The following is a 23,640-nucleotide window of genomic DNA, read 5'->3' as shown; positions in this document are numbered from 1 at the left end:
TGCATTACACTCGCTAAATTTTGAAAACCAAGTCATTTTCTGTTTTGTGGTTTACTGGTTCTTTGTATTTTTAAACGGAGAAATTCGAAACTCAAGTAAAACACAGATATAGAAAATGTGTCGGTTTTCAAAATTCCGCGAGTGTACATATGCACTCAGTAAGACTCCATTAAGTGTGGAACATAGAACATAGAATCCGTGAAATTGACAGAGCCACACTGTAAAAAAAATTGAGAGATATCTTCGATTTAAACAGAGAAATGAGAATTATCTGATGATGTTAGTGAAATGTTAACCTGTTCTGAGCAATGCATGCATCCATTGGAAAATTAAAACGATTTTTTTCAGTTGACCTCAAGTAATTCTTCAGATCAAGAACATAGAACACCCAGCTGATGTATAACTACACCGAATAATAATAATTATACTTTGCTGCTGACTAACAATTTCACTGTATCCTAAAATACACGTCTGCATAAATGTGATAGAAATTGATTTGTATTTACAGTGTCAATCTCATTTATTATTACACATTCCATTGTTTGTTCAATTCTTTGTTCCAGATAGCTTTTATCAAATTCGGTACATATGCGACGAACCTACATCCCCTTAGTCATTTTGTTGTTACGCTTCCACGATCGTCGAATGTTTTGTGATAATTAATTGGTTTTCTTTGAAATTTCTAAAAAAAATCTTTTCGATGTTCAGTAAAGATTATGTGATTGGTTTCGTACATTAAATTGGTATCGATAATAACAATCAATAAATTTATGGGAACATTTTGTCCGGAAGTAGTTAAAAATTCAAATTTTCTATTTTCACCTTCAAAGGTGACTCCAAGTGTCAAAAGTGTCGTGTTCCATAAAGTGCACGTGCAATGTATAAAACTATTGTTTTCTTGTTGATACTTTTCTCGGTCGGCATCATCGGTATAGCGATAAATGCCAACGAATATTTGTCGGAAGAAAATTTTCTTCCTTGTCCGAATCCTCAAGATTTTCATTGTTCAACTGGAAGCGTATGTATTAAGTCCGAATTACAATGTGATGGAAAAAAAGACTGTCCGGATGGTAGCGACGAATTCGAAGCTGAATGCGGTATGACTCATCAAAAAAAAAAAATCTTTTGTGACCTTCATTTAAACTTGAATTTCTTGGAATTTCTTAGATTTCAAATTGTGTAAACCGCCAAAATATTACACGTGCAAAGACAATGAGACCTGCATCGTCCAGAACTTTCGATGCGATGGCCATAACGATTGTCCGTCAAATGACGACGAAGATAATTGTAGCGATTATGTCCCACATCATGAGATAATTGAATGCAATGCGAACGAATTCACTTGCTTGCGGGATAACATGTGCATTCCCATGGAATTTGTATGCGATGGTATTCATCATTGTGTGGATAGTAGTGATGAGAATATGGGATGTTTAAATATTAAAAAGAGTTGCAAAGGATTCTTATGCAAAAATAATCATTGTCTGAACGATAAAACTTGGGTATGTGACGGCACAAACGATTGTGGTGATGGCAGCGATGAAACGAATTGCAGTAAGAGAAACGTTTACCTAATAGAACGTCTTTATGTACCTTTTTCTCTAACTCTTGTTACCTATATTCTTCCAGTGTCCGATTGCACATCCGGCAATAAAAAGTTTTTGTGCGGCGACAGTGTAACGTGTATAGCGATCGAAAATGTCTGTGACAACCGAAAAGACTGCAAAGATGGATTGGATGAAGGTGGAATATGCAATAAATTCCAAAACAATACGGCTTGCGAATTGAATTATTGTCCGTCTAATGCTGAGTGCTTCATTTGGCCGACTGGACCGGTGTGTGTTTGTCCACAAGGATTTTCATACAATCCACAGAAAAAGACGTGCGAGGTTTGTAAACTTTTCAAGTTGTTCGTCCAGTTATGATTTAAGGGCACGACAAAGTAAAGTTTATTTTACTCTGTCGTGTTTAAGGGTGATTTGAGTAACTGTCACGACTAAAAGCCTAAAATTGTAATCCGATTCTACCTGTTAAAATCTCGGAAGCCTATTCGGATCTTGCACAACTGACGTTTTTTGCGATCAGTTTAGTGAATACAATAGAATGTTTACCTCTCCCTCTCTCTCATCACTCGAAATTTTCGAGGGTCTATATCAGCAATTTTTTCAAAGCAACGATCACCCTAGCCAGAACTCATCACATGTTCCAATTCTTGTTGTTGTTGTCCATAACAATTACCATAACTAACTTTTCAACTTTAGGACATCGACGAATGTCAAACATACGGTATCTGTTCGCAAGGATGTGTCAACTCGCCCGGATCATACAAATGTACATGCGAGAAACGATTTCGGCTCAAAGGCGATAAAAAAACATGCGAAAGCATCAGTCACACCGAACCGATACTCTTATATGCTGGAAAGACGTCCATCAACATGGTGTATCTAAGGTCGAATCATCAGTCCGTTGTTACCGAAAAAGTTCGACAGGTCATCGGTGTGAGCTACGATGGTCATTTCGTTTATTGGACCAATGTCGCATTGAATAGTGAGAGTATAGTGAAGGCACGGGAGGATGGAAGTAAAGTGGAGGTAGGATTAGTCTGATTGATTTTACCTTGCGAAACATAACAGTCTCAACGTTCTTATTCAATATTAAAATGACAGACATTGTTAACAACCGGTCTATCATTACCTGAAGACATAGCTGTTGATTGGATCACCGGAAATCTCTATTTTTCCGATGCCATGTACATGCATATCGCTGTTTGCTCGAACGATGGCAAACACTGCACAAGTTTGATCACTGATAAGGTTGAAAGACCTCGCAGCATTGCATTATATCCGCAAGAGGGTCGCATGTATTGGTCAGAATGGGGTACCGAACCAATGATTGCTGTATCTCATATGGATGGCTCTTTTGCGGGTGAGAAATCGACTTTGCTTGTTCCAGAAGAATCGAAATCGTGAAAAATGCATTTCACTTTTCTTCCGACGGTTTACAGCTCCATTCATACGCGACAACATTCACTGGCCGAGTGGAGTGACGTTGGACTGGCCAAACAATCGCCTGTACTGGGTGGATGCTAAAGTTAAGAAAATCGAAAGCTGCAATCTGGATGGCACTGGAAGGCGAACCGTCATCGATCAAGTTTTGAAACATCCGTATGGTTTGGCCGTGTTTGAAAACAACATTTATTGGTCCGATTGGAGTGCAATGAGTATCGAAACGTGCAATAAATTTTCGTGCAAAGACAAAAAAGTAATTGTCAGAGATCGCAAAGTTTACGGTGTGTTTAAGTACAGAATTGAATTGAGAATCGAAGCAAAACTTACGAATTTTCCTCCCTCTTTGAAGATATTCACATCTACCACAACAGCATTCAACCGATAACCAAGAATCCTTGCAAAAATAATCAATGTAGTCACCTCTGCATGCTGGCATCGAACTCAACATTCACGTGTGGCTGTCCTACCGGTATGGCTCTAGACGTTGACCAAATATCGTGCTCTGCTACTATCAAAAAGGAGAGCATCTATATCGGTTTGCGTAACTATCTCATTATGATGGAACACGAAACGTTCGGTCGCCATCAGATCGAAAAAGCGAAGGTCGTCCCGATGTACATCCACAAAATGGCATTTAATCTGCTCAATGGTCATGTGTTCATTGCCGATAATATTGCGCGAATCATTTACGATTATGACTTGGTCGAGGAAAAGGCAATCGAGTTGATTTCGACCAATGTCGGCATTGTTACGTCGATGTCTTTCGGTTCGTATGGAGCAACAGTTTCGGTTGGATCAAGAAAATTGTGATAAAAAATTTCATTTTAGATCATCTGTCGAACAATTTGTACTGGGCCGATTCGGAGCATGGAACAGTGGAAGTTTATTCGATGAACAGAAAGCATCGGGCCATAGTGCACCATTATTTTCCGGCTAAGCCAATTGGCATTGCTGTTGTTCCGGAAAATGGGTAAGAATCATTTCTCGGGCGATAGGACCTCTTGCAATGAATTTTTTGGGGATTTTTACAAATGTGTTGCACACAGCCACCGAAGGGCTTTTTCGGTCCTGAATATTGAAATGGAGACTATTCCTAATTTTATTTTGTAAACGACAGAATTCGTTTCCTCCAGCTCATACTGGGAGAGATTGAGATTGATATGCTCCCACGTCCAGCTGATATTTCAAATCAACTACCGACAACAATAAGCATTCATCGTTTCACTTTGTAGTTTCATTGTAAAAGCATTTCCATGAATTTGTGTATTAATAAAACCTTTTACCATTTGCAGTCACATGTTTGTTGCGTCCAGGACGTATTACGGCCATACACACATTGACATACAATCATTGCATGGGGGTGGTGACCATCATCACATTATTGAATCTCAACTAGGCGATAAGCTTATCGAATTCGCTATTGATCGACAAGTAAACGAAGTTTATTTTTGTGATTCGGAAATGCATCAAATTAGCTGGACCGACTACACAGGTGAGCATGCGAGCATTGCGGGGTGAAATAAATAAGATTCTCAACAGTTTGCAATTGTCAAAAAAATTGTTGGGCGGGTTGAAATAATTCCATGAAGTCAGAGTGACGACACGATTCTATAAGATCTGTCGTTAGTTCTGCATAAAGTTATGTCCATGAAATCTTTAAATTTTAATTTAATTTAAAGGTGAATCGTTGCACGTATTCAAATCAGTGCCCGCCGAGCCCATATCCCTTGCTGTACTTAGCGAAGATGTGTTTTGGACGAGTAACAAATCACATGACGTTTTTTGGACACCGAAACACAGTCCTGACACCACGAAACAATTGGTTTTACCGCATCACGATTACGTCACCAACGATGACCGTCCAGTTCTCGTCGGTGTAATGCCCACCGTGGTCAGCAGCCATCCGTGTACGATTAATAACGGCGGTTGTAGTCACATTTGTGCAACATATGATTCCAAGCAACATGTTTGTCTATGTCCACCCGGAATGGTTTTTTCAGACTATCGAAACAACACATGCATGGAAGCGATTGACTGTGAATTTAGGTAATTTCACCCACATCAATTGCGGTAGCAATACCAAAACCAATCGAATGATTTTTGTACATTTTAGATGCGGTTCAGGTGAATGCATTACAGCTTCTAGACAATGCAACAATTTTAAAGACTGTGCTGACGGATCGGATGAGCGTGACTGTGCCTCACATAAAAATCTGGAAGTAAAATGCTATCGCGACGAATTCAAATGCATTGACGGTAAACAGTGCGTGGCAATCGAACTACGCTGCGACAAAATCAACGATTGTACCGATAAGTCCGATGAGAGAGATTGCGTTGGATACAATACGACAACAAAATGCCATGAAAATCAATTCCGATGTACCGATGGGCTGTGTATAGATCTAACAGCTGTCTGTGACCGCACAAATGACTGTGAAGATGGTTTGGACGAGTTGAAATGTCACGATAAGAAGGCAATGAAGAGTGTTTGCAAGTCGAACATGTTTACCTGTGCTAATGGTCAATGCATACCAGCAACGTGGGTGTGTGACGAGTACCCCGACTGTCGTGATGGATCGGATGAACACCATTGCCGTAAGTATCTGATTTGTATGACGATTTGTTATCGCACTTCTAACAATGTTGGTAATTGTCCTCAGCCGAAAAAGTTTGTCCGGAAGGCTTTCTACAATGTAAACATGGTCGATGCGTTCATTTGGATCTCGTTTGCGACGGTTTCAACAATTGCGGCGATGATACGGACGAATTGAACTGTACCAACGTACCAGCACCTGCAACGTGCGAAAAGTTTGATTCCAACAATGAGCCACTGCAATTCCAATGCATGTCCGACAAAACCATTTGTCTGAACATAACAGCTCGATGTAACGGAACAGCTGAATGTCCACGCGGTGAAGATGAGGCTAATTGTACCGGATGTCGGATCAACGAATTTGAATGTGCGAACAAGAAGTGTATTCGACAGGAATGGCGATGTGACAAGGAAAACGATTGTGGTGATAGAAGTGATGAAATTGGATGTGTCAATGAGCTTGTCGTCACTAACAAAACGAATATCGGTTGTGGACCAGGCATGTTCAGTTGCAGAGATGGAAATTGTATTTACATAGAGCTCGTGTGCAATGGTCAGAATGATTGTCCGAACAGAATGGATGAATCGAGTGCTTGTAATACTTCGTGCTTGAACCATCCATGTCAACAAATGTGCCATCCGTCCCCATTCGGTGCAGTTTGTTCGTGTAAGGAAGGTTTCAAGTTGGGTGGAGACGGAAGGAGTTGTTTCGATATCGACGAGTGCAAACTTTACGAACCGTGCGCTCAGAAGTGTGAAAACACACTAGGATCTTACCGTTGCAGTTGCTACGCCGGTTACATGTTGAAAGCGGATAAAGTGTCCTGTAAATCAGTCAGTGGACACGCACACATAATTTACAGTTCAATGAATCTCATCTACGATATCAATATTGCATCGCTCGGAGTTTTATGGTCATCAAATGGTTCGAGAATCGCTGGAATGGATGTAAATATGCGAAAAAATTTGCTATACTTCACGGTCGAGGACAGCAATGCACTGTACGAGATGAATTTGGATAATAAGAAAGTCGTATACGTTACAAACATCGGTAACCCGCATCACATTGCCGTTGAATGGGTGACTGATAACGTGTAAGTGGGGCGTGCGCATTCCGTTTCTTTTTCTTTTATTTTATTTCCATTCTCTCCGGTCACCCAGGTACTTCTTCGATCAGGACACGAATCCATCAATCAAAGTCTGCCACATGGACAGACAAGTGTGCACCCGAATCATTACATTGAAATATCGTGATGTGGTCAAATCGCTCGTCGTTGACAGTACAAACGACAAAATATTTTACTCGATTGTGCATCCGTTATACAGCTCCGCCGATTCGTTCATCTATTCGCACAGTTTAGACGGTAGTCGAGAAAAAGTTATAGTGAAAGGATCCGGTCACATCAGCGGACTAACCAACGATGTTAACAAACAAATTTTGTATTACGCCGATTTGTCCACCAGTTCCTTATGGTCGGTGAGATATGACGGCACTGATCGAAAAGAAATACTTAAGAAAAATCCATTCATCACCCGACCATCCGATATGAGCTTTTACGAAGATCATCTGATGATTTTGAATACCGGCACGAAAATGGTCGCTGTCTGTCGGACGTACGGTGATAGAAAGTGCAGCTCATTCGAGTTCAGTTCGTACAATTCTGAAAATTTGGTCGTCGCACAAGAGTCTCGACAACTAGAAAGACCAAATAATTGCCTCGGCACCAACTGTAGTTTGATCTGCGTTCCAGCCGAATTAGGACCGAAGTGTATATGCCATGGTGGTGTACCGGAAGTGGATGGTCGTTGTAATGAAATGGTAAGTCGGCAAATGCCTTTTTTGTCTTTAAGTTTCTTGTTTCGAGCAAAATCCGTGATATGAGCCTCTGAGATTTGTGTCTTTCGGTCTTTTTCTCCAACAAAAAGTTCGAAATGTTATTCAATTTCTTTAAAGAACCTTTAACGAACGCTTGAATCAAAAGAAAACGAATTTGAATGGGGAAGCAACTGTCTGTTTACTGAACCTTCTTCTACTGCATGTCTCATTCAACCAGACGACCAATAAATCGACTCTGATTTTCCTCTTTCATTTACCCTAGTCCAACGACGTAGCCATCTCTCCACGGTTCAACACACTAACCAGCACAAGCACCAAAACCAAGACGAGTTCGAATCACCCGTTGCTCGCCACTATATTTTCCGTTCTCGGCATTCTGGTTGGATCCGCAATCGTTTCAATGAGTGTCTTCTATGTGTATCAGAAGTATTTCCATCTCCATAAAAAATTCAACATTAGCATGCATTTCGAGAATCCTGCATCTGCCAACATCGATAATGCACAAGTGAAAATGTGCCGACCACCACCGCCGCAATTAACTACAACTTCGAGTAATTATTACAACGAAATTTATGTCAACAATCAGGTGTGTCGATGCGCATTATTTGGTTTTGTTTGGGTTTTGAAAACGATTTTGTTTTATGTCTTCCAATAGGAACCAATCGGTCCAATCGTTGAAGAATATGACGTCAATTTGACAACGGACAGTGATACGGCACAATTGATTTACTAAATTTAGATAATCATTTTTTTCTATTTTTATTATTTAGCAGTTGATGATAGTATTCTATTGGAGGCTGCAATTTATTATTTTGTGTACCTTTTGTACGCACTTGATGAAGTACTACAATTTGGTAGTTTATGTAATTTAGTGTTAATGTAAGTAATTTTCGTTAAGAAAAAAAAAGTAAATTTAAGTGTTAATTGTTTAAGATAGTTTAAGCGGAAAATCGTTAAATTTTTGAATTTCTAAAATTCTTAGGTGCGTAGCTTATGCAAACTATCCAGCACTTTCCATCACATCATTTCGGGAAATAAAATTATTTCTTTTTCATTCAAATGATTTTATCAGCTTTCATTGTCATACCTTTGTTCCCATAGCTACCGCAACAAATCTACACAACTCCAATTATCGAAAGTCATTTTCACCCTCGAGAACTATAACAGAATTTTATCTGATAAGAGCAACTCACGGCTTACAGGCTTGTAGCAGGAAAGCAAAACAAAAAAATCTTGCACAGTCATGTTTCCCATGTGTGCTATATGTCGCGACATAAAAATCTCGGTCGGATTACATCACAGAGAATGTTGTTAAATTAAAGGAAAATATTTTTGGGCGTAAAGTCCCTTAGCACGACTCTGCCGTGCTCTTAGCACATAACATAAGAAATTTTAGAGTCATAAGCCAACTTAAAAACAAATATTTTTTGTTTATATTTTAAACAAACAGAGCCCAAAAGTTTAGGGTGCATTCGAGTGCAGCCCAAGTTCACTTCTTTGTAGAGAAATAGAATTCAATAGAATTCGTGCAGTGGTGAAATACTTTCCAAATTCTTAAGCACGAAAACGAGAGTAGAAATTAAATTGAAGTTTGGAAATAAAATTTTGCCTATGAAGCAAGCGCTCTATGAACCAAAATTCTATTTCCAATTTCAAAGTGTTCTTTACAATCAATACATTTATGTAAAAGCCGATGATACATTCCATTGACTACGTCACAAGATCCAAATATTCTTCACGTCATCTTCACCACATTTATCCATTCTGTAGACATAGTTAGCGCTACACCGAACAAAACTAGACGTTGCACTTAAATTCACCCGATGGAGTTTTACTCGGGTTTCGTAATTTTTGTGATCATCTTAAGAATTCTATTACCTTCACTGTTGATATACTTTAGTGCGACCGTCTTAACACGAATATTTGCTTTGAAGCACTCTTGTTCAACTTTATTAATGTGTATTATTATTAGGGGTGTGCGATGGATAAAGGATCGAGACTGGTGTAGTCCACAAAAAATTGTTATCGTCCCTAGATGTCAAAAGTCGATTTTAAAAATAAAAAAAAAATCATTTTCAGCCTGCGACAAATCATAGAAGCTAAATTTCCGAGATTTCGGCCTCCCACCTATTTCGACCTCTACCAAAAAACTTCTTTGAGATTTTTGCTAGCTGTATCAGCCCTATTCTACTAATTGGAGTCCAATGCAACAGATAAACAAATAAAATCCGGAAGAGGTTTGGCGGAAGAGTCTACTTCGCGAGTCGTCAAAGTTCGCTGACTATGAAAAATTGAGTGGATCTTGAACTTGAAAATTCAGAAATTCATCTAGAAAATGATTCGATTTTTGCTCAAGTGAGCTTAAATTCTTGGGAATGTTGTAGGCTATCCAGAACAGAAAAGTTTTTAAAAATCATCTGCGAAACGTTTGTGTCGTGAGTGTTTGTTGGCCTAAATTGTGGCAAAATGCCCCAACAAAGAAAATCGAATCTGTTCTGTTCTGGATAGCCTACAACATTCCCAAGTATTTAAGCTCACTCAATTTTTCATAGTCAGCGAACATTGAAGACTCACTAAGTAGACTTTTCCGACAAACTTATTCCGGATTTAATTTTTTTTTGTTGCATTGGACTCCAATTAGTAGAATAGGACTGATATAGCTAGCAAAAATCTCAAAGACGTTTTTTGGTAGAGGTCGAAATAGGTGGGAGGCTGAAAAGTCGTACCGATGCTATTGTTTATGTTTATATTAGTCTAAGACGAGACGATCATATTTTGGAGGTCATTATAAGTGACATCTGTATCAAAACGTTTTTCATGATTTATAAGTAGGACAACTAACAAAAAAGATAAAACTGACTGCAGAAGATAATAGTGAAAGTGGTGTACTGCGTTGTTTGGGAAATGTGATGAAAAAGGAGCCACAGATTTTGGTACGATTTACAGCGGTTTTCATAATTTTTAATCATGCTAGTAAAGACATAGGCTTTGAACAAACCTATGCATTCCTTACTCTATTTTGAATTGTGCGCAAAGATTGACACTTTAAGTGTAAGAAATGTTTTGATGACAGAGCCAGTTCATCTTTCATTTAAAAAAAAGATTCTACGCAAACTGATGCCAGCCTGTCAATGTTGATTTTCCCTGAAAACTGTATATTCAGCTGGAAAATTATATTTTCATTTTAAGTCCTTTTTTCACTGGTTTGGGTACATGCGATGCTGAAGCGATGTAAGAGTAAAATGATAACTGACGATTTTAGTGTCCTTTTATTTCGAAAGTGGACTGACGTAGTCAGACAGGGAACATCATTAAAAACGGATTTACGGTTTAGAACATAAAATGCGAATATACGCTGCACTGACGGCTGAAGGAATACTTGCCGGGAAAAGTACGTTAATTATTTATACCTTGTATGGGGTCGTTGTGTGTGACGCGTAAGTTTGTATTGTACAAGTGAATATCAATGATTTTATAGACTAATTCTGTCTGGAGCAGAGCCTTTTTTTGAAAATGTCGTGTTGAAAATTTTTGAAAATTCCAGCAAAATTTCTGCATTTCTTAGAAATAAATTTCTCAATAATAGTCCCAAATCCAAAAGTCGGGTTATTGAAGACTGGTGCAATTTTCGTCATTTTTGCATAACGTTTTCTAACACTTATTTACTTCAATTGCCTTAACTTATATTTTACATGTTATTTGTAAATCGACAAATCCTACAAATATTTAAAATACGCTCATCGATTTACAATTATTCGAAACGTTCGGACAACATGGAACATGTGACATTTTTCATGATGATGGCCCATTGTTACAGTAGCAACGCAACACAAATTATGAAAAATATCTTAACGACAAATCGTAAACTTGCACGGCAACGAGGCAGGAAGCAATTCCTGATAACATGCAGAAAGTTCAAGATTCACCCAAGAAGTCTAAATGTGAATTTAAATTCATACGCGCATTGTATGGAAAAGAAGTCTATTCAATCGTTTTCCAAGAAGTTCTCTATGCACATCATGAATGAATCTATCAAAACCTTACACAAACAGATACACAATACAGCACAGAAATCAACGGTCTTAGCTGAAAAATTACGAACGATTATTTCAGCGGAACACTTCAATGATTTCAAAAACAACGTGAAACGAGGGTATGATGATATGTTCCACAAAGTGACGATGCAAGAGATGAAACGTTTTGACAGTCTTATGAAACCACATTTGGATGGTCTTAATATTGACACCGACAGATGGATTATCAATTTAACGGACATACAATTGCCATGGTATGTTCAGAATACTCTTGCATTAGGTGATAAGTTTAATTTACCGATGAAGAACAACAAGGTTGCTTCTGAACAATTCATTGCCAACTTTGAACCGAAACTCCAAACGCTTGGTAAAAAGTACAGAGTAGAATTGAGAAACAAAGTGTGTAATGTCATCACCAATTTCAAGAAACTTCCTACTAAACATAGTACGATCGATGAAGTGATTAAGGCTAATCACATTGCAACCGTAACGTTTTTGGCTCAAAACCCTCAATTGCTCGTGCTGAATGCTGACAAAGGGAATGTTACTGTGCTGATGCAGAAATTGGACTATGAAATTAAAATGATGACACTGCTTAGTGATTCAACAACTTACGTACCACTGGATCATGACCCAACCGCATCAATTCAAGACAAAGTCAACAAACTTTTTACACGTTGGCAAGAACAATCGTATATTACTGAAGGCCAAGGCAAATGGTACAGACGATACAATTCAGTATGCTCCAGGATGTATGGGTTGATTAAGATACACAAAACTGGTCATCCAATCAGACCAATTGTGGCAAGCATTGGTTCGCCCACGTACAATTTATCCAAGATGTTCTCTAATATTTTGAAAAATGTGGTTGGAAAATCGCACAGGTCAATTAAAAATGGGACGGAATTGGTGAAGAAAATTCGACGAATTAGACTACCACCCAATTATGTGTTGATATCGTTGGATGTAGTCTCCTTATTCACGAAGATTCCGAAAGATTTGGTTGTATCAGCCGTTAACAAGAGATGGACAAAAATCAAGAAATTCACCAATCTACCAAAAGATGAATTCATCGTTGGATTAACAATGGTACTTGATGAATGCTGCTTTCAATTTGATGGGAAATTCTATCGTCAAGTGTTTGGTTCTCCAATGGGATCACCTGCCAGCCCAGTTTTCGCAGATTTAGTCATGGAGATTTTAGAAGATGATGTTATTCGAAAGCTGAAATTCAAATTACCTTTCTACTGGCGGTTTGTTGATGACATCATAACAGCTGTTCCGGCAGACAAAGTCAATGAGACTAAAGCTGAATTTAACAGATATAATGAACACATCCAATTCACCGTTGAAGAAGAACAGGATTGTAGAATATCCTTCTTAGAAGTGTTATGCATACGTGATGGCCGCAGCATTAAAACTGATTGGTATCATAAAGACACATGGTCTGGCCGGTATCTTAATTTCAAGTCGCACTTACCTTCGTCCTACAAACGCAACACCGTTACACTTTTGACGCAAAAGATTTTCCTCCTTTCCGAACCTGAATTTCACAACAAAAATTTGGATTTGTTAAGAGAAACCCTCAGAAAAAATCTTTACCCAATTGGATTAGTTGAGAGTTTAATGAAAGTGACCAAAGAAAAGTTTGACAAAAATGAAAAAGCGCTACCGAAAGAAAAACTTCCTATAGTTGCAGTACCTTATGTTAAAGGGTTGTTTGAAAAGCTGAAGAACATATGCAAGAATGACGTTATGCTGATTGGTAAAGGAGACAACACCCTAAAGAAGTCAGTTTTCAGTAAATTGAAAGATCCGACACCGAAGATGAAACAGTCACATGTTGTCTATTCGATTCCATGTAGTTGTGGATGTAAATATGTTGGCCAGACTTTACAGTATTTGAAGTCTAGAACTGGTCAGCATAAATATAACATAGGCATCAGTAACAATGAACATAGCGCATTATGTGATCATGCAATTTCTACTGGTCACACGCCGCTATGGGAAGATGTTAAAATTGTCTATCGAGAAAGTAATCAAAAGAAGAGAGACATTCTAGAAATGATTGCGATAAAAAAGACACCGAATTGTCTCAACAAACAGACTGATTGCATATTCTTGCCGTCGTCGTACAGTAACATTATCTGAAATTCTGGTGAAATTTGCACTGTGTGCTGTTGCTTTGTTACACGAATTTGTGTGTTTTTTACGATTAGTTAGATACACTCAGTCTAGTTGAATGTCTGTTGTTACAGACTTCTTTCGTTGATTAATTTAAAGATTTTTGATGTTTGTGACTACCAATGTTTAAGTTTTTAGTAAGTTGACCGGTATTAGTTTGCTAAGTTGTTATTCTAATGTGAAATTATGTATTTTAGTTTAGCATTGGAGTCACATATGACGAAGCACACTTTTTAATGCGTGTCTAAACTTATTATATAAACATTCGTGGTATGTGTGTTGCTATATGTTGTATTATGATTAGGTCCTCATGAAATTATTGTTTTCAGCCACTGATGATGGCATCTATTTGATGTCGAAATTAATTTGGCAAAAATAAATTGATTTTGGAACAAATTGAGCGATACCGATTTTCTCTACAAATTTTACATGTTACGACAATGTAAATGGCACTTCACTCATATAAAATTTACATTTTATATTACCTAATCACGTAAAGCACAGTACCAACGCACTTCAAGCATGAGTGGTACTCTAAATAGGATATTGAAACTTGACAGTGTGACAGACAACTTTAAAACACTGTAACCCATTCCATACAAAATAGTACTCTATTTGGTAGCTGTCAACTATGATCACTTTTGCTTGAAGTGCGTTGACAGTGGTTCAAAATGTTTATTTTGACGAGTAGGAATACCGCCCTCCTCTCCAGGTCGGGCTATAAAGTCCCCACTAGTCGCTATCGATAACGGATGACATGCTATTTATTTTACCAAAAATATTTTGAAATTTCAGAAAGGCTTTACTAGTCCTGAAAGTACTGGCTGGTTGCGCAGATATATCCTTTTTCAGAACGGAAAAAGTCTAACAGCATCATTAAAAGCACGAATTATATTGTGAATTCAATGTCTTTCGTTTTTCTATCAAACAAACGTACCGAACATGTTTGTTAATGTACTCTGTAGCTAAATTTATACCGGAGTATGAAGCAATAGTTGGGAAATTATATTTTTTTGAATGATATATTCCATGTTGTCGAAACATTTAATTTGTTGAAAGCAAACAGATAGACTGACCAATTAGTTCTTTTTATCAATTCCTACTTGCTTGTAACAAAGTCGAAGAATTAAGCTTTTATAAAATTTCAAACCCTTTCTTACCCAGCGTCTCTGATAGACTTCGAATATTTTCGTCTAATATTTTGTTGAGATATCATACACACATTTAAAGACTAATCAAGCCCAGGGATAGTGTTACTTGTATTTGAAATGTAATGGATGTAGTGCAGATGAACACCTAACCCATTTTTTTTTTTTAACCTAACCATACAATATGAGACATATTTTAAAGAATCACTCTCTGAATCTAGAACACAACTGTGCTAGGCCTAGATTTTGTTTAACTAACCCCAGGTGTACAGCAATCATTATACCATGTTCCGTTATGAATCATATTAAACATAAAGCCGAAACAAAAGTATCAAAAATCCATACTACGTCGACTCAAAACTTATATTTGGACGCTCCGGCTGTCAAGCTGCCGGATATTACAGACAGATTCAGATTGGACGAATTACAATTATTTAAACGAACCTAACGTAAATCATAATCGGCCACCCGTCCACATAACACGACCACATCAATCTAACTAAGGTTAACGAAAAAAAAATTATTTGCATAATAATGGCGTTGTTAATGTGAATGCAAGAGTGATATCGTTTACTTGTTGTGACTAATCAAACTGTTAACCGGCTAAAGACTAAAAACACTTGAACACTTTGTTGCATTCACAGTTAATCAATAATTTTCGATCCGTTTAAAATGCGTACAGAATCTCTTCCTCGAAATCTCACATTTGAATAAATATTTTAATTCGCGAAACTCAACTCATTTATATAAAAATAAAGCGAGGTCGTGATATTTTTTAGATTCTTGATATGCAAAGTATATATTCTTCTTTATATATGTTGCAAAATTGAAATCACTTCTGTCTGTCCGTCTATATAATATGAGTTTTTCGGATAATATTGAAAAGTTATATGAACTTTTTCGACCATACTTTTGGAGAAAAAAAGCGAAACAGTCACTCGATTATTTAGATGTCTTTTTGCATTCGAATATTGGACGAATTGGCGTCTGGCATTAAATTAATGGCCAGACGTGGAGTTGAAATTATGAAAGGAAGCCAGTACTGCTTACAATGATTTCACTTTCAATTTTGGAGGTGGAGATTTTAGTAGTTTCCAAATTGAACGATTTCTTGGTAGTGGCATCGCACCTCAGTTTTTTTTAGTTTTCGTGTGTTTGAATCGGTTTGCAAAAACATGAAAATAACTTGATTTTACACACATTTTCATATGGGGGAATGGTTGTGACCTCTTGTGAAGCACAAATTGTATCTTGAGTGACCATTTATTGACTGTAAATGGACGGTGCGCATCTCTGCTTCATAATAATAGTTATTTGTGTATCTGTTGCGGACGTTTGATTTTAGGCAATTTCGCGGTTTGTCCCGAACGAAGTGAGGGCTACATACGAAAGTGACTAAAATCAATCGTCCAAAACAGATACACAAAAAAAATTTCATGTAAGGAGTCGAAAACTTGAGAAAAATCTCGAAACTCCCTCATTTTCGTCCCCGACACATGAAAACATATATTCGTAGCAAGCAATTGAGTTTCTGTTCATTTTGTGAAGTCAAAGAAATGAGGTTTTCCACTCACTACGAAGTAGGAGGAAAGCAACATTTTCAAGGCTTCATGTTCAGGACTATTTCGAGCTGAACATGTAATTTTGATTTAGTTTATTCCCATCGCTCCAGCCTCTTTGAAGACCAAAAACACGTTGAAAACAGTGAAAAATTTCGGTCTCCTGGAGCGACATTTTACTTCGACGAACTTTATGGCTTGCAACAAAATTTATCTGGGGTTTATTATACGTGGAACATTTCAACTTTTAGAAACATGTCTATCTTGAGCTATCACAAAAAAACTATTTTCACCACCTCTTGACATGCTATCACTTTTCACGTGTTCACACCGAAAATGGGAAATTAACAGTAAAACTAAAAGATACCTTTTTCATAGAATTGAAAGACGATTCAAACGAGCTATAGCTTGCCTGGATCGCGGAACCATTGTATTTATTTTCACCAAAATTGGTTCAAGTTTTTGCGATATCACTCTTAACACATATAGAACTAAGAAAGCATTCTAATGCGTTGATTTCTTTGTAAATTTTAAAATTTCCATTTCATTGTAATGAGAGAGTCAGGCCAACTGTTTGATACAACCTCATTTCTCCAGGCCATTGATAGGTCTTCGGAATTCCTCTTTGGATTGATAGCTCTGCAGAATTTGTTACCCACGAAGGTTAATAAATCATGTAAAGTTACTCTAGACCGCTTGTGGCGTTGGAGGACTCAAACTTATGAGTTCAATGTAACAAATTATACCGATCGGTATCTGATTAATGACACACTCTCGAAGACTGATAACTGACGAGTAGTTTTTATTCGACACGAATCATGATTTGATGGGAATCGTTACGAATACTGCTATATACGGGCAATCGTGAGATTTGGGGAATTCTTGTTTCAGAGGAATTGCGATATTCTAGAAGTGCTATTACCGGTAATGATTACTGTTGGAGTAGTGGGTTCCATCGGATCCATTTAGCATATGAATACCTCAGGTAAAATTGATTTTACGTTGCATTTTTTCGACTTTTGGCAGCTTATATCTGACTAAAGTTCAAGCCGACTTATCCATATGCCATAGCGAAAAGTTCGAAAAGTAAATGCGTCCGATGCCGGCTGAAAAAAACTAAATTTTTACCTCAATAAAAGTACTTTGGATGAGTACGGCGGATTTTCTGTTGGAGTTGTGTACATAAAATAACTAAAAAAGACCTGCACTGTAATTACAAATTTTATTAATAAGTTTAGTTGGACTACTGATGAATTTTGAGATTATGGACGGTAAAAAATGTTTTTTTTTTAAACTAGTGTGAGAACTAACCAACAATTTGTGTATAAAATTTTGCTAATTTTTCACCCTCGCAAATTGTCGCATTTTCTTCGATATATCTCCCAAAGCCGTGAAATTCGATGTCAATATCGAGCTCACTGAACTGAATTAAATCAGAAATATTTCGAGTGGGTACATACTCTTCAAGCAACTGAATTTGCCACAACGTGTACGGACTAAGAATCGGATCGTTATAGCGCAACATCGCATAGTTACCGCTACGAGTCATCGGTGCTAGATGCTCATCTTTTTCAAAACTGACTTCAAGTGACATTGGATCACTGATCATTTCGTAGAAATTGCCATTGCATCGAATGAGCGATCGGCCGGGATGTTTGAACCGAACGTTGAATGATTTAAGTACATCGTTCAACTGATCGGTAACGCTCTGTTCTGATGATCTAAATACCAGGTCGATTGTATTGAACTTGATTGCGTTGAATTGTTTTTTCGCCAGTTTGATGTCAGATAACAACGTGATCTCCTTGCCTTCGAATAAACTACGAATTTCATCACGAAAATCTTTATTCTCCCATACGTAGAAGGCGTCTTGTGGATCGGTACCGTCAAGGTTATTAATGGTCCAAATTTCTTCAGTTGATCTGATACTTTCAATGTTTCGACTTAACACCTTCAAGTTGTTAATGGTAGTTCCAATTATGTGATCCAGATTGCTGTACGCCGAAGTCTTCGCTGATAAGCGATAGTGTTTTAAGTAGTCTACGGCGAAAGGGAAGTATGAAAGTCGAAACTGTTCGATGGCACGATGGTATATGCCGAGAATATGATTTCCGTTCGCTAAAAACCGTAGTTTATTCAGTTTTTTCTGCAAGCTAACATCGGTGATAATTGGAACATCTTCATTTCCATATTCAATGGCATTGGTAATACTTTCAATATAAGACAAGTTCATAAGATAAAGCTGAGAATTCTTTGCTAACCTTAAATCACTTAATTTCTGTTGGAAAATTGATCTGAGATATTGTCTTACACGTGAGTCTTGCTCATTTTGAGCATTCATTTTTCCTGTTTTTATTCTTTGGAATAAACGTCGGTACAGTGGAATCATATTGATCGAATTTTTCAGGACAAAATAATTTCTTTCTAATTCTAAAGCTTCTAGCACCAATCCGCTCAGTGAATTCTCGTCATTTATTTCCTGATTCTCGTCGATCGCTCTATACGCTTCCTGAACCATAGTTGTCAGTGTGTCATTATTCATATTTTCCAACAAAAACTTTTTGTAGGAAAGAATTCCAGACGAAACAGTTTCGATTTGGGTTGGTTCACTTGACGCCGATGACACGGTTGTTTCGTTGCTACTTACATATACCGGTGAACATTTAGAGCTTTTAGTGTGATTGAGAACATTGAAATGACTTGATAATGAGTAATGTAATGGAAAAGCAATGAAAACAACTCTCTTCAATTCAGCCGCAATGTGAACGTCGAGTGCTAGATTTTCGCAAAGTTTCCCATCTTTGCCCGGCTTTCCATTGAATCCATCGTTACCTACGAACTTTGGTGTCGATTCTGTATTATTGTTACCGGTGTACTTAAATTGAAAGTTTCCACGTCGACCGCCGAATCCTCCTGTAAAAAATGTGTTTATTTGAACAAAAAAACGTCCATTAAGTGCAATCTGAGAGATTACTAAATCTAAATAGTTTCAATGAATCAATAACAAAATTTTTAGGCTGCAGATATTGACTCTATTGTATTCGCTGTTTGACCTTGCTTTTTAAAAGTATCTACTAAATGGTCAAACGCACATCTTTCCTCTGCCACTGGTTAAAAGTCCAAAGAAAAAAGCCTCTTACCCACACCTCCTATTCCAGTTGTCCCACAACACTTTTGCGGATGCAATCGAACGTTAAAGCTGGCCTTTTTCTCGTGCACGAACACTGCATACAAGGAGGTGTAGTCATCAACTTCACTAATTTCTGCGTTATATCCCCTATTGTCAAAGTATCTTTTATAATAGTCATAAAGATCACCGCCACTACTAAACCAGCCACTAGGATAGTTATCGTTGTCAACGTTTAACAAAACAAAAATATCAGCACTTGTCCCACCATCTTGACCATTTGCACCATTACCACCGTCCGATTTTACAGTTAAATAGTCACCATTGATGATTTTATTCGCCAGCGCGAAAAAGTTCCCACCATCTGTTCCATTTTTTCCGGGCTGTCCCGCTAATCCGTTTATTGACGCTTGCTGACTGGCTCCGTTCGAACCACTCAGATCAAATACTACAGGCTGTGTATTATTCCAAATATTGGTGAAAATTTTCAGCTCCTTGACTCCAGTCAACTGTAAATCATCGTCTACGTAGAATGTGTCGGCAACGTAAACATGAAGTTTCGAAATGCTACCACTGGTCAGCATAATTTTCATGGCCGAACTGTAAATATTATCACCTTCAATTGAAACTTCAACTTCAACTTCGATTTCTATTTTAACCGCTACTCTGTCTTCATTTTTAACTGGTTCAATAAGAACAACCGTTTCAACTAGTACACTAAACACATAACACCATAAAATCAAAAATAAATTATTCATTTTGCTGGATAGTGTTATACTAGGTTACTTAAAATTGAAATGATCCGACTATTTAATTCAGACTAATCGCTGTTTGTTTTACAACGATTAGGAACTCACACTTAAAGATTGCAATCTTCGTTGCAATGTTAATTGTAAGTCATAAGCTACAAAAATGAGATTGATTTCAGCCTTCATGCGTACTAGTTGCTTGTTGCTATTTTTATCAGGGCTTATAGAATTTTAGCATTAAACTCGTTAAACTACTCGTTCAATGATTGAACCTAGAGTTTGTGTTCATTCCTACGATAAAGAGGTCAGTTCATAGGTCGATTAAAACGAATGCACAACTATTGCATGAAGCAATAACCGACCTTCGTTATCGCTGCATCTGTTTGTAAAGGACGCTATCCGATCTTTATAGCTTTCTTAATAGTATACGTTTACGCGTTTGAGCGCAAATAGTCTCGGCTGCTTATTAGGGAGATTAGAATCAAAGCCCCAGTATCAATTGATGGTTACTATTTTAGTGGTAAGTCAACAGGTTATTTTCACCTACACCACTACTTAAACCTTTTGTACATGCTTGATGTAAATTTACCATGCTTTGAATTAAATAAAGCTCTATCATGTAGCAGTAGGTTATCGAGTAGGTATGTAGGTTATTGAAGATTCGCACGACCTTGACGTGACGGAATGTCAGATTACATTTAGGTAGGATTCTTACAGTAATAAACTGGTGAAGGTCAAACAAAATATTTTCAACGAAAAATCTTTTCAAGTCGGAAAACGAGTTGACCATGCCATCGATTGTTTGAGACTATTTTATAAGTAGAAATTTTACGAAAAGCAATCACTCGAACAATTGAATTCTGTACACGCAATTAGTGCATTCTCCTATACTATCTAAATTCGAATCTTATCAAAACTTAACAGCCGGCAACATTTCCTAAATCGAAAGTCATTTAGTAAAAATATCTAGCCCAAGCAAATAAATATATCACTTGGCGCACACGAGACATTACGGAGTGTTATCAAAGTATTCACGTAAACACGTTTTCTGCATGCTTTTCATTCATAACAAACACTTGAATTTCGTCTAAAGGACTGCTTTCCTTTCATGAAATCAAACACGACACTAATCTTTGAGCAGTAAATTGATTTCCTTATCTAATTGACAAGATAATGAGAAATATCACCGAATAACCAATTCGAGTCAGTAGATAAAAAGCGCTGAAATCTTGGGACATTGTCAGTTCGCAATAGCTTTGTCAGTCTTCTCTCATACGGTGGTGCGCTTGATTGGATTCGCATAATATTGACCATGGTTTCCAAAGCGTTTTTAATCTTCATTTGTGCAATCTATTCTGTGATCTGTGCGACCAGCCAAGTGGATGATAGTGAGTACAGTAATATACTATGCCGTGGTTGTAATTTGTATTATCACAAATTTTATGTTACAGTAAGTGAACATGATATGCATCCACAATTCAGAGATCTGCCACGATCGAAAAATGTTCGAGCCAATGAGATGGAAGCGGAGATAGAATACTGGAGAGAATCAGCCCAAGAACGCTTACGCTCAAAACTTCAGATTGAAAATTCGTTAAACACAAACCGTGCCAAAAATATCATAATGTTTCTTGGTGATGGCATGTCTCTCCCAACTGTTGCCGCTACCAGAATGTATATGGGTGGAGAAGAGGAGCAACTATCATTCGAAAAGTTTCCGCATTTCGGATTATCAAAGGTACGTTTGTTTCTGCCATTTTAAGACAATATCTGCTCCAGTTTCTCTTGATGGCAGAATGCACTAAAAGAAATATTTTTGTAGACGTACTGTGTCGATCGTCAAGTAGCTGATTCGGCTTGCACGGCAACTGCCTATCTGCATGGGGTTAAAGGTAACTACGGAACGATCGGTGTAAACGCGCAGGTACCACGATATGATTGTCTGGGTGAAACCGAAGAATCTAAGAGAACGGTATCGATTGCCAAATGGGCACAGGATAACTGCAAAGCCACTGGTATCGTAACTACTTCACGTGTGACCCATGCTTCACCAGCTGGCGTATATGCGCACACTGCGAACAGAGATTGGGAGAACGATCAAGACGTCACCGATGCTGGTTGCCATGATGCGCGTACAAGGGATATTGCTTTGCAATTAATTGAGGATGATGTGGGCAGAAATTTGAAAGTTGTTATGGGTGGTGGACGCAGAGAGTTTCGTGATCGGAAAATATTTGACGAAGAGGGTGAGACAGGCTTCCGTAATGACGGCCGAGATTTAATCGATGAATGGTTGGCGGAAAAGAGATCACGCGGAAATGCTTCTTATATTTGGAGTAATCAGGGTCTGAAGGCCATTGACCATGAGAATACCGACTATTTACTTGGACTGTTTGAACCCAGTCACTGTTTGTATAACATTGAAATTGAGCAAAATAATTTGCAAGAAACGGAACCATCACTTAGCGAAATGACCGAAGCCGCGATTAAGGTGCTACAGAAGGAAGAAAACGGATATTTCCTGTTTGTTGAGAGCGCCAGAATAGATTTGGCACATCACGACACATTGGCACGTATCGCTCTGGACGAAACTAAAGAGTTCAGCAAGACCATTGATATTGCTAGACGAATGACAAGTGAAAGTGATACCTTGATCGTTGTGACATCAGATCATGCCCATGTCATGTCATACAATGGATATCCGGTGAGCAATAATTATTTTTGAATGTGGAAATATTCTCGAAATAACAGAAACGAATTTTTAGCGACGCGGAAACGACATACTTGGACTATCTGGTCGCACCGGCAGCGACAGCCTTCCCTACACAACACTTAGTTACGGAAATGGCATTGGATACTACAATACGTACGAAAATGGCGTTCGTAAGAATGTTGCCTCATTAGATTGGACGAATCCGTACACAGCCTACATGGCAACTGCTCCAAGAGACTCGGAAACGCACGGAGGGGATGATGTTGGTGTGTACGCGTCCGGACCTTGGTCACATTTATTTGTTGGCGCCTATGAGCAGAGCAATATACCCGTTGCCATGGCATACGCAGCTAAAATCGGACCATATGTTGCTGAATCGGATGAGACGTGCAGCGGTGGCAATGCATTGAAATTACCATTAGTTGTCATGGTCGTTATTTGCTTGATGAGATTTATGTTTTAGTTTTATAAGGCGTATCTCATGTTATGTTGATGAATAAAGGAAATATTTAATTTATTTGACTAAACGTAATGAGAGTAACTGTCGTCTGTAGCTCGCGTTAACAAAGTTAATCTCTTTGTCGCATAAGTGTATCACTTAACCCTAATCCTAACTATCGTGAGATACAAAACAGTTTTAGAGGAACAAAAGGATCCGTAACCCATATTTCGCTTAAATGACCAAAAT

The 23,640-nt window shown here is 37.9% G+C and overlaps 4 protein-coding genes and 1 long non-coding RNA gene across 5 annotated transcripts; 4 read left to right on the top strand and 1 right to left on the bottom strand.

The window, feature by feature from the left end:
• Nucleotides 1-609: 609 nt before the first annotated feature.
• LOC119085611 (putative vitellogenin receptor) lies at nucleotides 610-8,178 on the top strand. Its single transcript, XM_037196034.1, has 15 exons — nucleotides 610-1,097; nucleotides 1,168-1,554; nucleotides 1,630-1,889; nucleotides 2,262-2,591; nucleotides 2,667-2,925; nucleotides 3,005-3,289; nucleotides 3,358-3,774; nucleotides 3,837-3,978; nucleotides 4,301-4,500; nucleotides 4,688-5,054; nucleotides 5,122-5,603; nucleotides 5,669-6,695; nucleotides 6,763-7,420; nucleotides 7,701-8,024; nucleotides 8,094-8,178. Exons 1-15 carry the CDS (start codon nucleotides 878-880, stop codon nucleotides 8,169-8,171), a joined length of 5,436 nt encoding a protein of 1,811 aa, XP_037051929.1. The 5' UTR covers nucleotides 610-877; the 3' UTR covers nucleotides 8,172-8,178.
• Nucleotides 8,179-11,601: 3,423 nt separating this feature from the next.
• Nucleotides 11,602-12,988, top strand: LOC119085679. The gene is made up of 2 exons (XM_037196127.1): nucleotides 11,602-12,838; nucleotides 12,885-12,988. The coding sequence occupies exons 1-2, from the start codon at nucleotides 11,602-11,604 to the stop codon at nucleotides 12,986-12,988; spliced, it is 1,341 nt and encodes a 446-aa protein (XP_037052022.1).
• Nucleotides 12,989-13,125: 137 nt separating this feature from the next.
• On the top strand, nucleotides 13,126-14,095 carry LOC119085610. The gene is made up of 3 exons (XR_005089323.1): nucleotides 13,126-13,793; nucleotides 13,854-13,926; nucleotides 13,986-14,095. It is a non-coding gene; the product is annotated as an uncharacterized LOC119085610 (long non-coding RNA).
• Nucleotides 14,096-17,574: 3,479 nt separating this feature from the next.
• On the bottom strand, nucleotides 17,575-20,367 carry LOC119085609. The gene is made up of 2 exons (XM_037196033.1): nucleotides 19,504-20,367; nucleotides 17,575-19,276 (listed from the first exon to the last, which is right to left on the bottom strand). The coding sequence occupies exons 1-2, from the start codon at nucleotides 20,246-20,248 to the stop codon at nucleotides 17,670-17,672; spliced, it is 2,352 nt and encodes a 783-aa protein (XP_037051928.1). The 5' UTR covers nucleotides 20,249-20,367; the 3' UTR covers nucleotides 17,575-17,669.
• An 885-nt stretch (nucleotides 20,368-21,252) lies between these two features.
• On the top strand, nucleotides 21,253-23,479 carry LOC119085608 (alkaline phosphatase-like). The gene is made up of 4 exons (XM_037196032.1): nucleotides 21,253-21,627; nucleotides 21,691-21,977; nucleotides 22,062-22,943; nucleotides 23,005-23,479. The coding sequence occupies exons 1-4, from the start codon at nucleotides 21,552-21,554 to the stop codon at nucleotides 23,413-23,415; spliced, it is 1,656 nt and encodes a 551-aa protein (XP_037051927.1). The 5' UTR covers nucleotides 21,253-21,551; the 3' UTR covers nucleotides 23,416-23,479.
• Nucleotides 23,480-23,640: the final 161 nt, after the last annotated feature.

The sequence above is a fragment of the Bradysia coprophila genome, chromosome X (assembly GCF_014529535.1).
Source record: "Bradysia coprophila strain Holo2 chromosome X, BU_Bcop_v1, whole genome shotgun sequence".
Classification (NCBI taxonomy): Eukaryota; Metazoa; Arthropoda; class Insecta; order Diptera; family Sciaridae; genus Bradysia; species Bradysia coprophila.
Note: the sequence above shows the minus strand (reverse complement) of the source record. Positions and strands in the feature narration are given on the sequence as shown.

What these genes read in the sequence shown, in the direction of transcription:
- LOC119085608 (XM_037196032.1), top strand. Translation starts at nt 21,552, where the DNA reads ATGGTTTCCAAAGCGTTTTTAATCTTCATTTGTGCAATCTATTCTGTG. An exon ending in GACCAGCCAAGTGGATGATA is followed by an intron (nt 21,628 to 21,690) that starts GTGAGTACAGTA and finishes TTTATGTTACAG; the next exon opens with TAAGTGAACATGATATGCAT. An exon ending in CGCATTTCGGATTATCAAAG is followed by an intron (nt 21,978 to 22,061) that starts GTACGTTTGTTT and finishes ATATTTTTGTAG; the next exon opens with ACGTACTGTGTCGATCGTCA.
- LOC119085611 (XM_037196034.1), top strand. Translation starts at nt 878, where the DNA reads ATGTATAAAACTATTGTTTTCTTGTTGATACTTTTCTCGGTCGGCATC. An exon ending in CAGAGATCGCAAAGTTTACG is followed by an intron (nt 3,290 to 3,357) that starts GTGTGTTTAAGT and finishes CCCTCTTTGAAG; the next exon opens with ATATTCACATCTACCACAAC. An exon ending in TAGCTGGACCGACTACACAG is followed by an intron (nt 4,501 to 4,687) that starts GTGAGCATGCGA and finishes TTTAATTTAAAG; the next exon opens with GTGAATCGTTGCACGTATTC.
- LOC119085609 (XM_037196033.1), bottom strand. Translation starts at nt 20,248, where the DNA reads ATGAATAATTTATTTTTGATTTTATGGTGTTATGTGTTTAGTGTACTA. An exon ending in AACTGGAATAGGAGGTGTGG is followed by an intron (nt 19,277 to 19,503) that starts GTAAGAGGCTTT and finishes CATTTTTTACAG; the next exon opens with GAGGATTCGGCGGTCGACGT.
- LOC119085679 (XM_037196127.1), top strand. Translation starts at nt 11,602, where the DNA reads ATGTTCCACAAAGTGACGATGCAAGAGATGAAACGTTTTGACAGTCTT. An exon ending in CGTTGAAGAAGAACAGGATT is followed by an intron (nt 12,839 to 12,884) that starts GTAGAATATCCT and finishes TGATGGCCGCAG; the next exon opens with CATTAAAACTGATTGGTATC.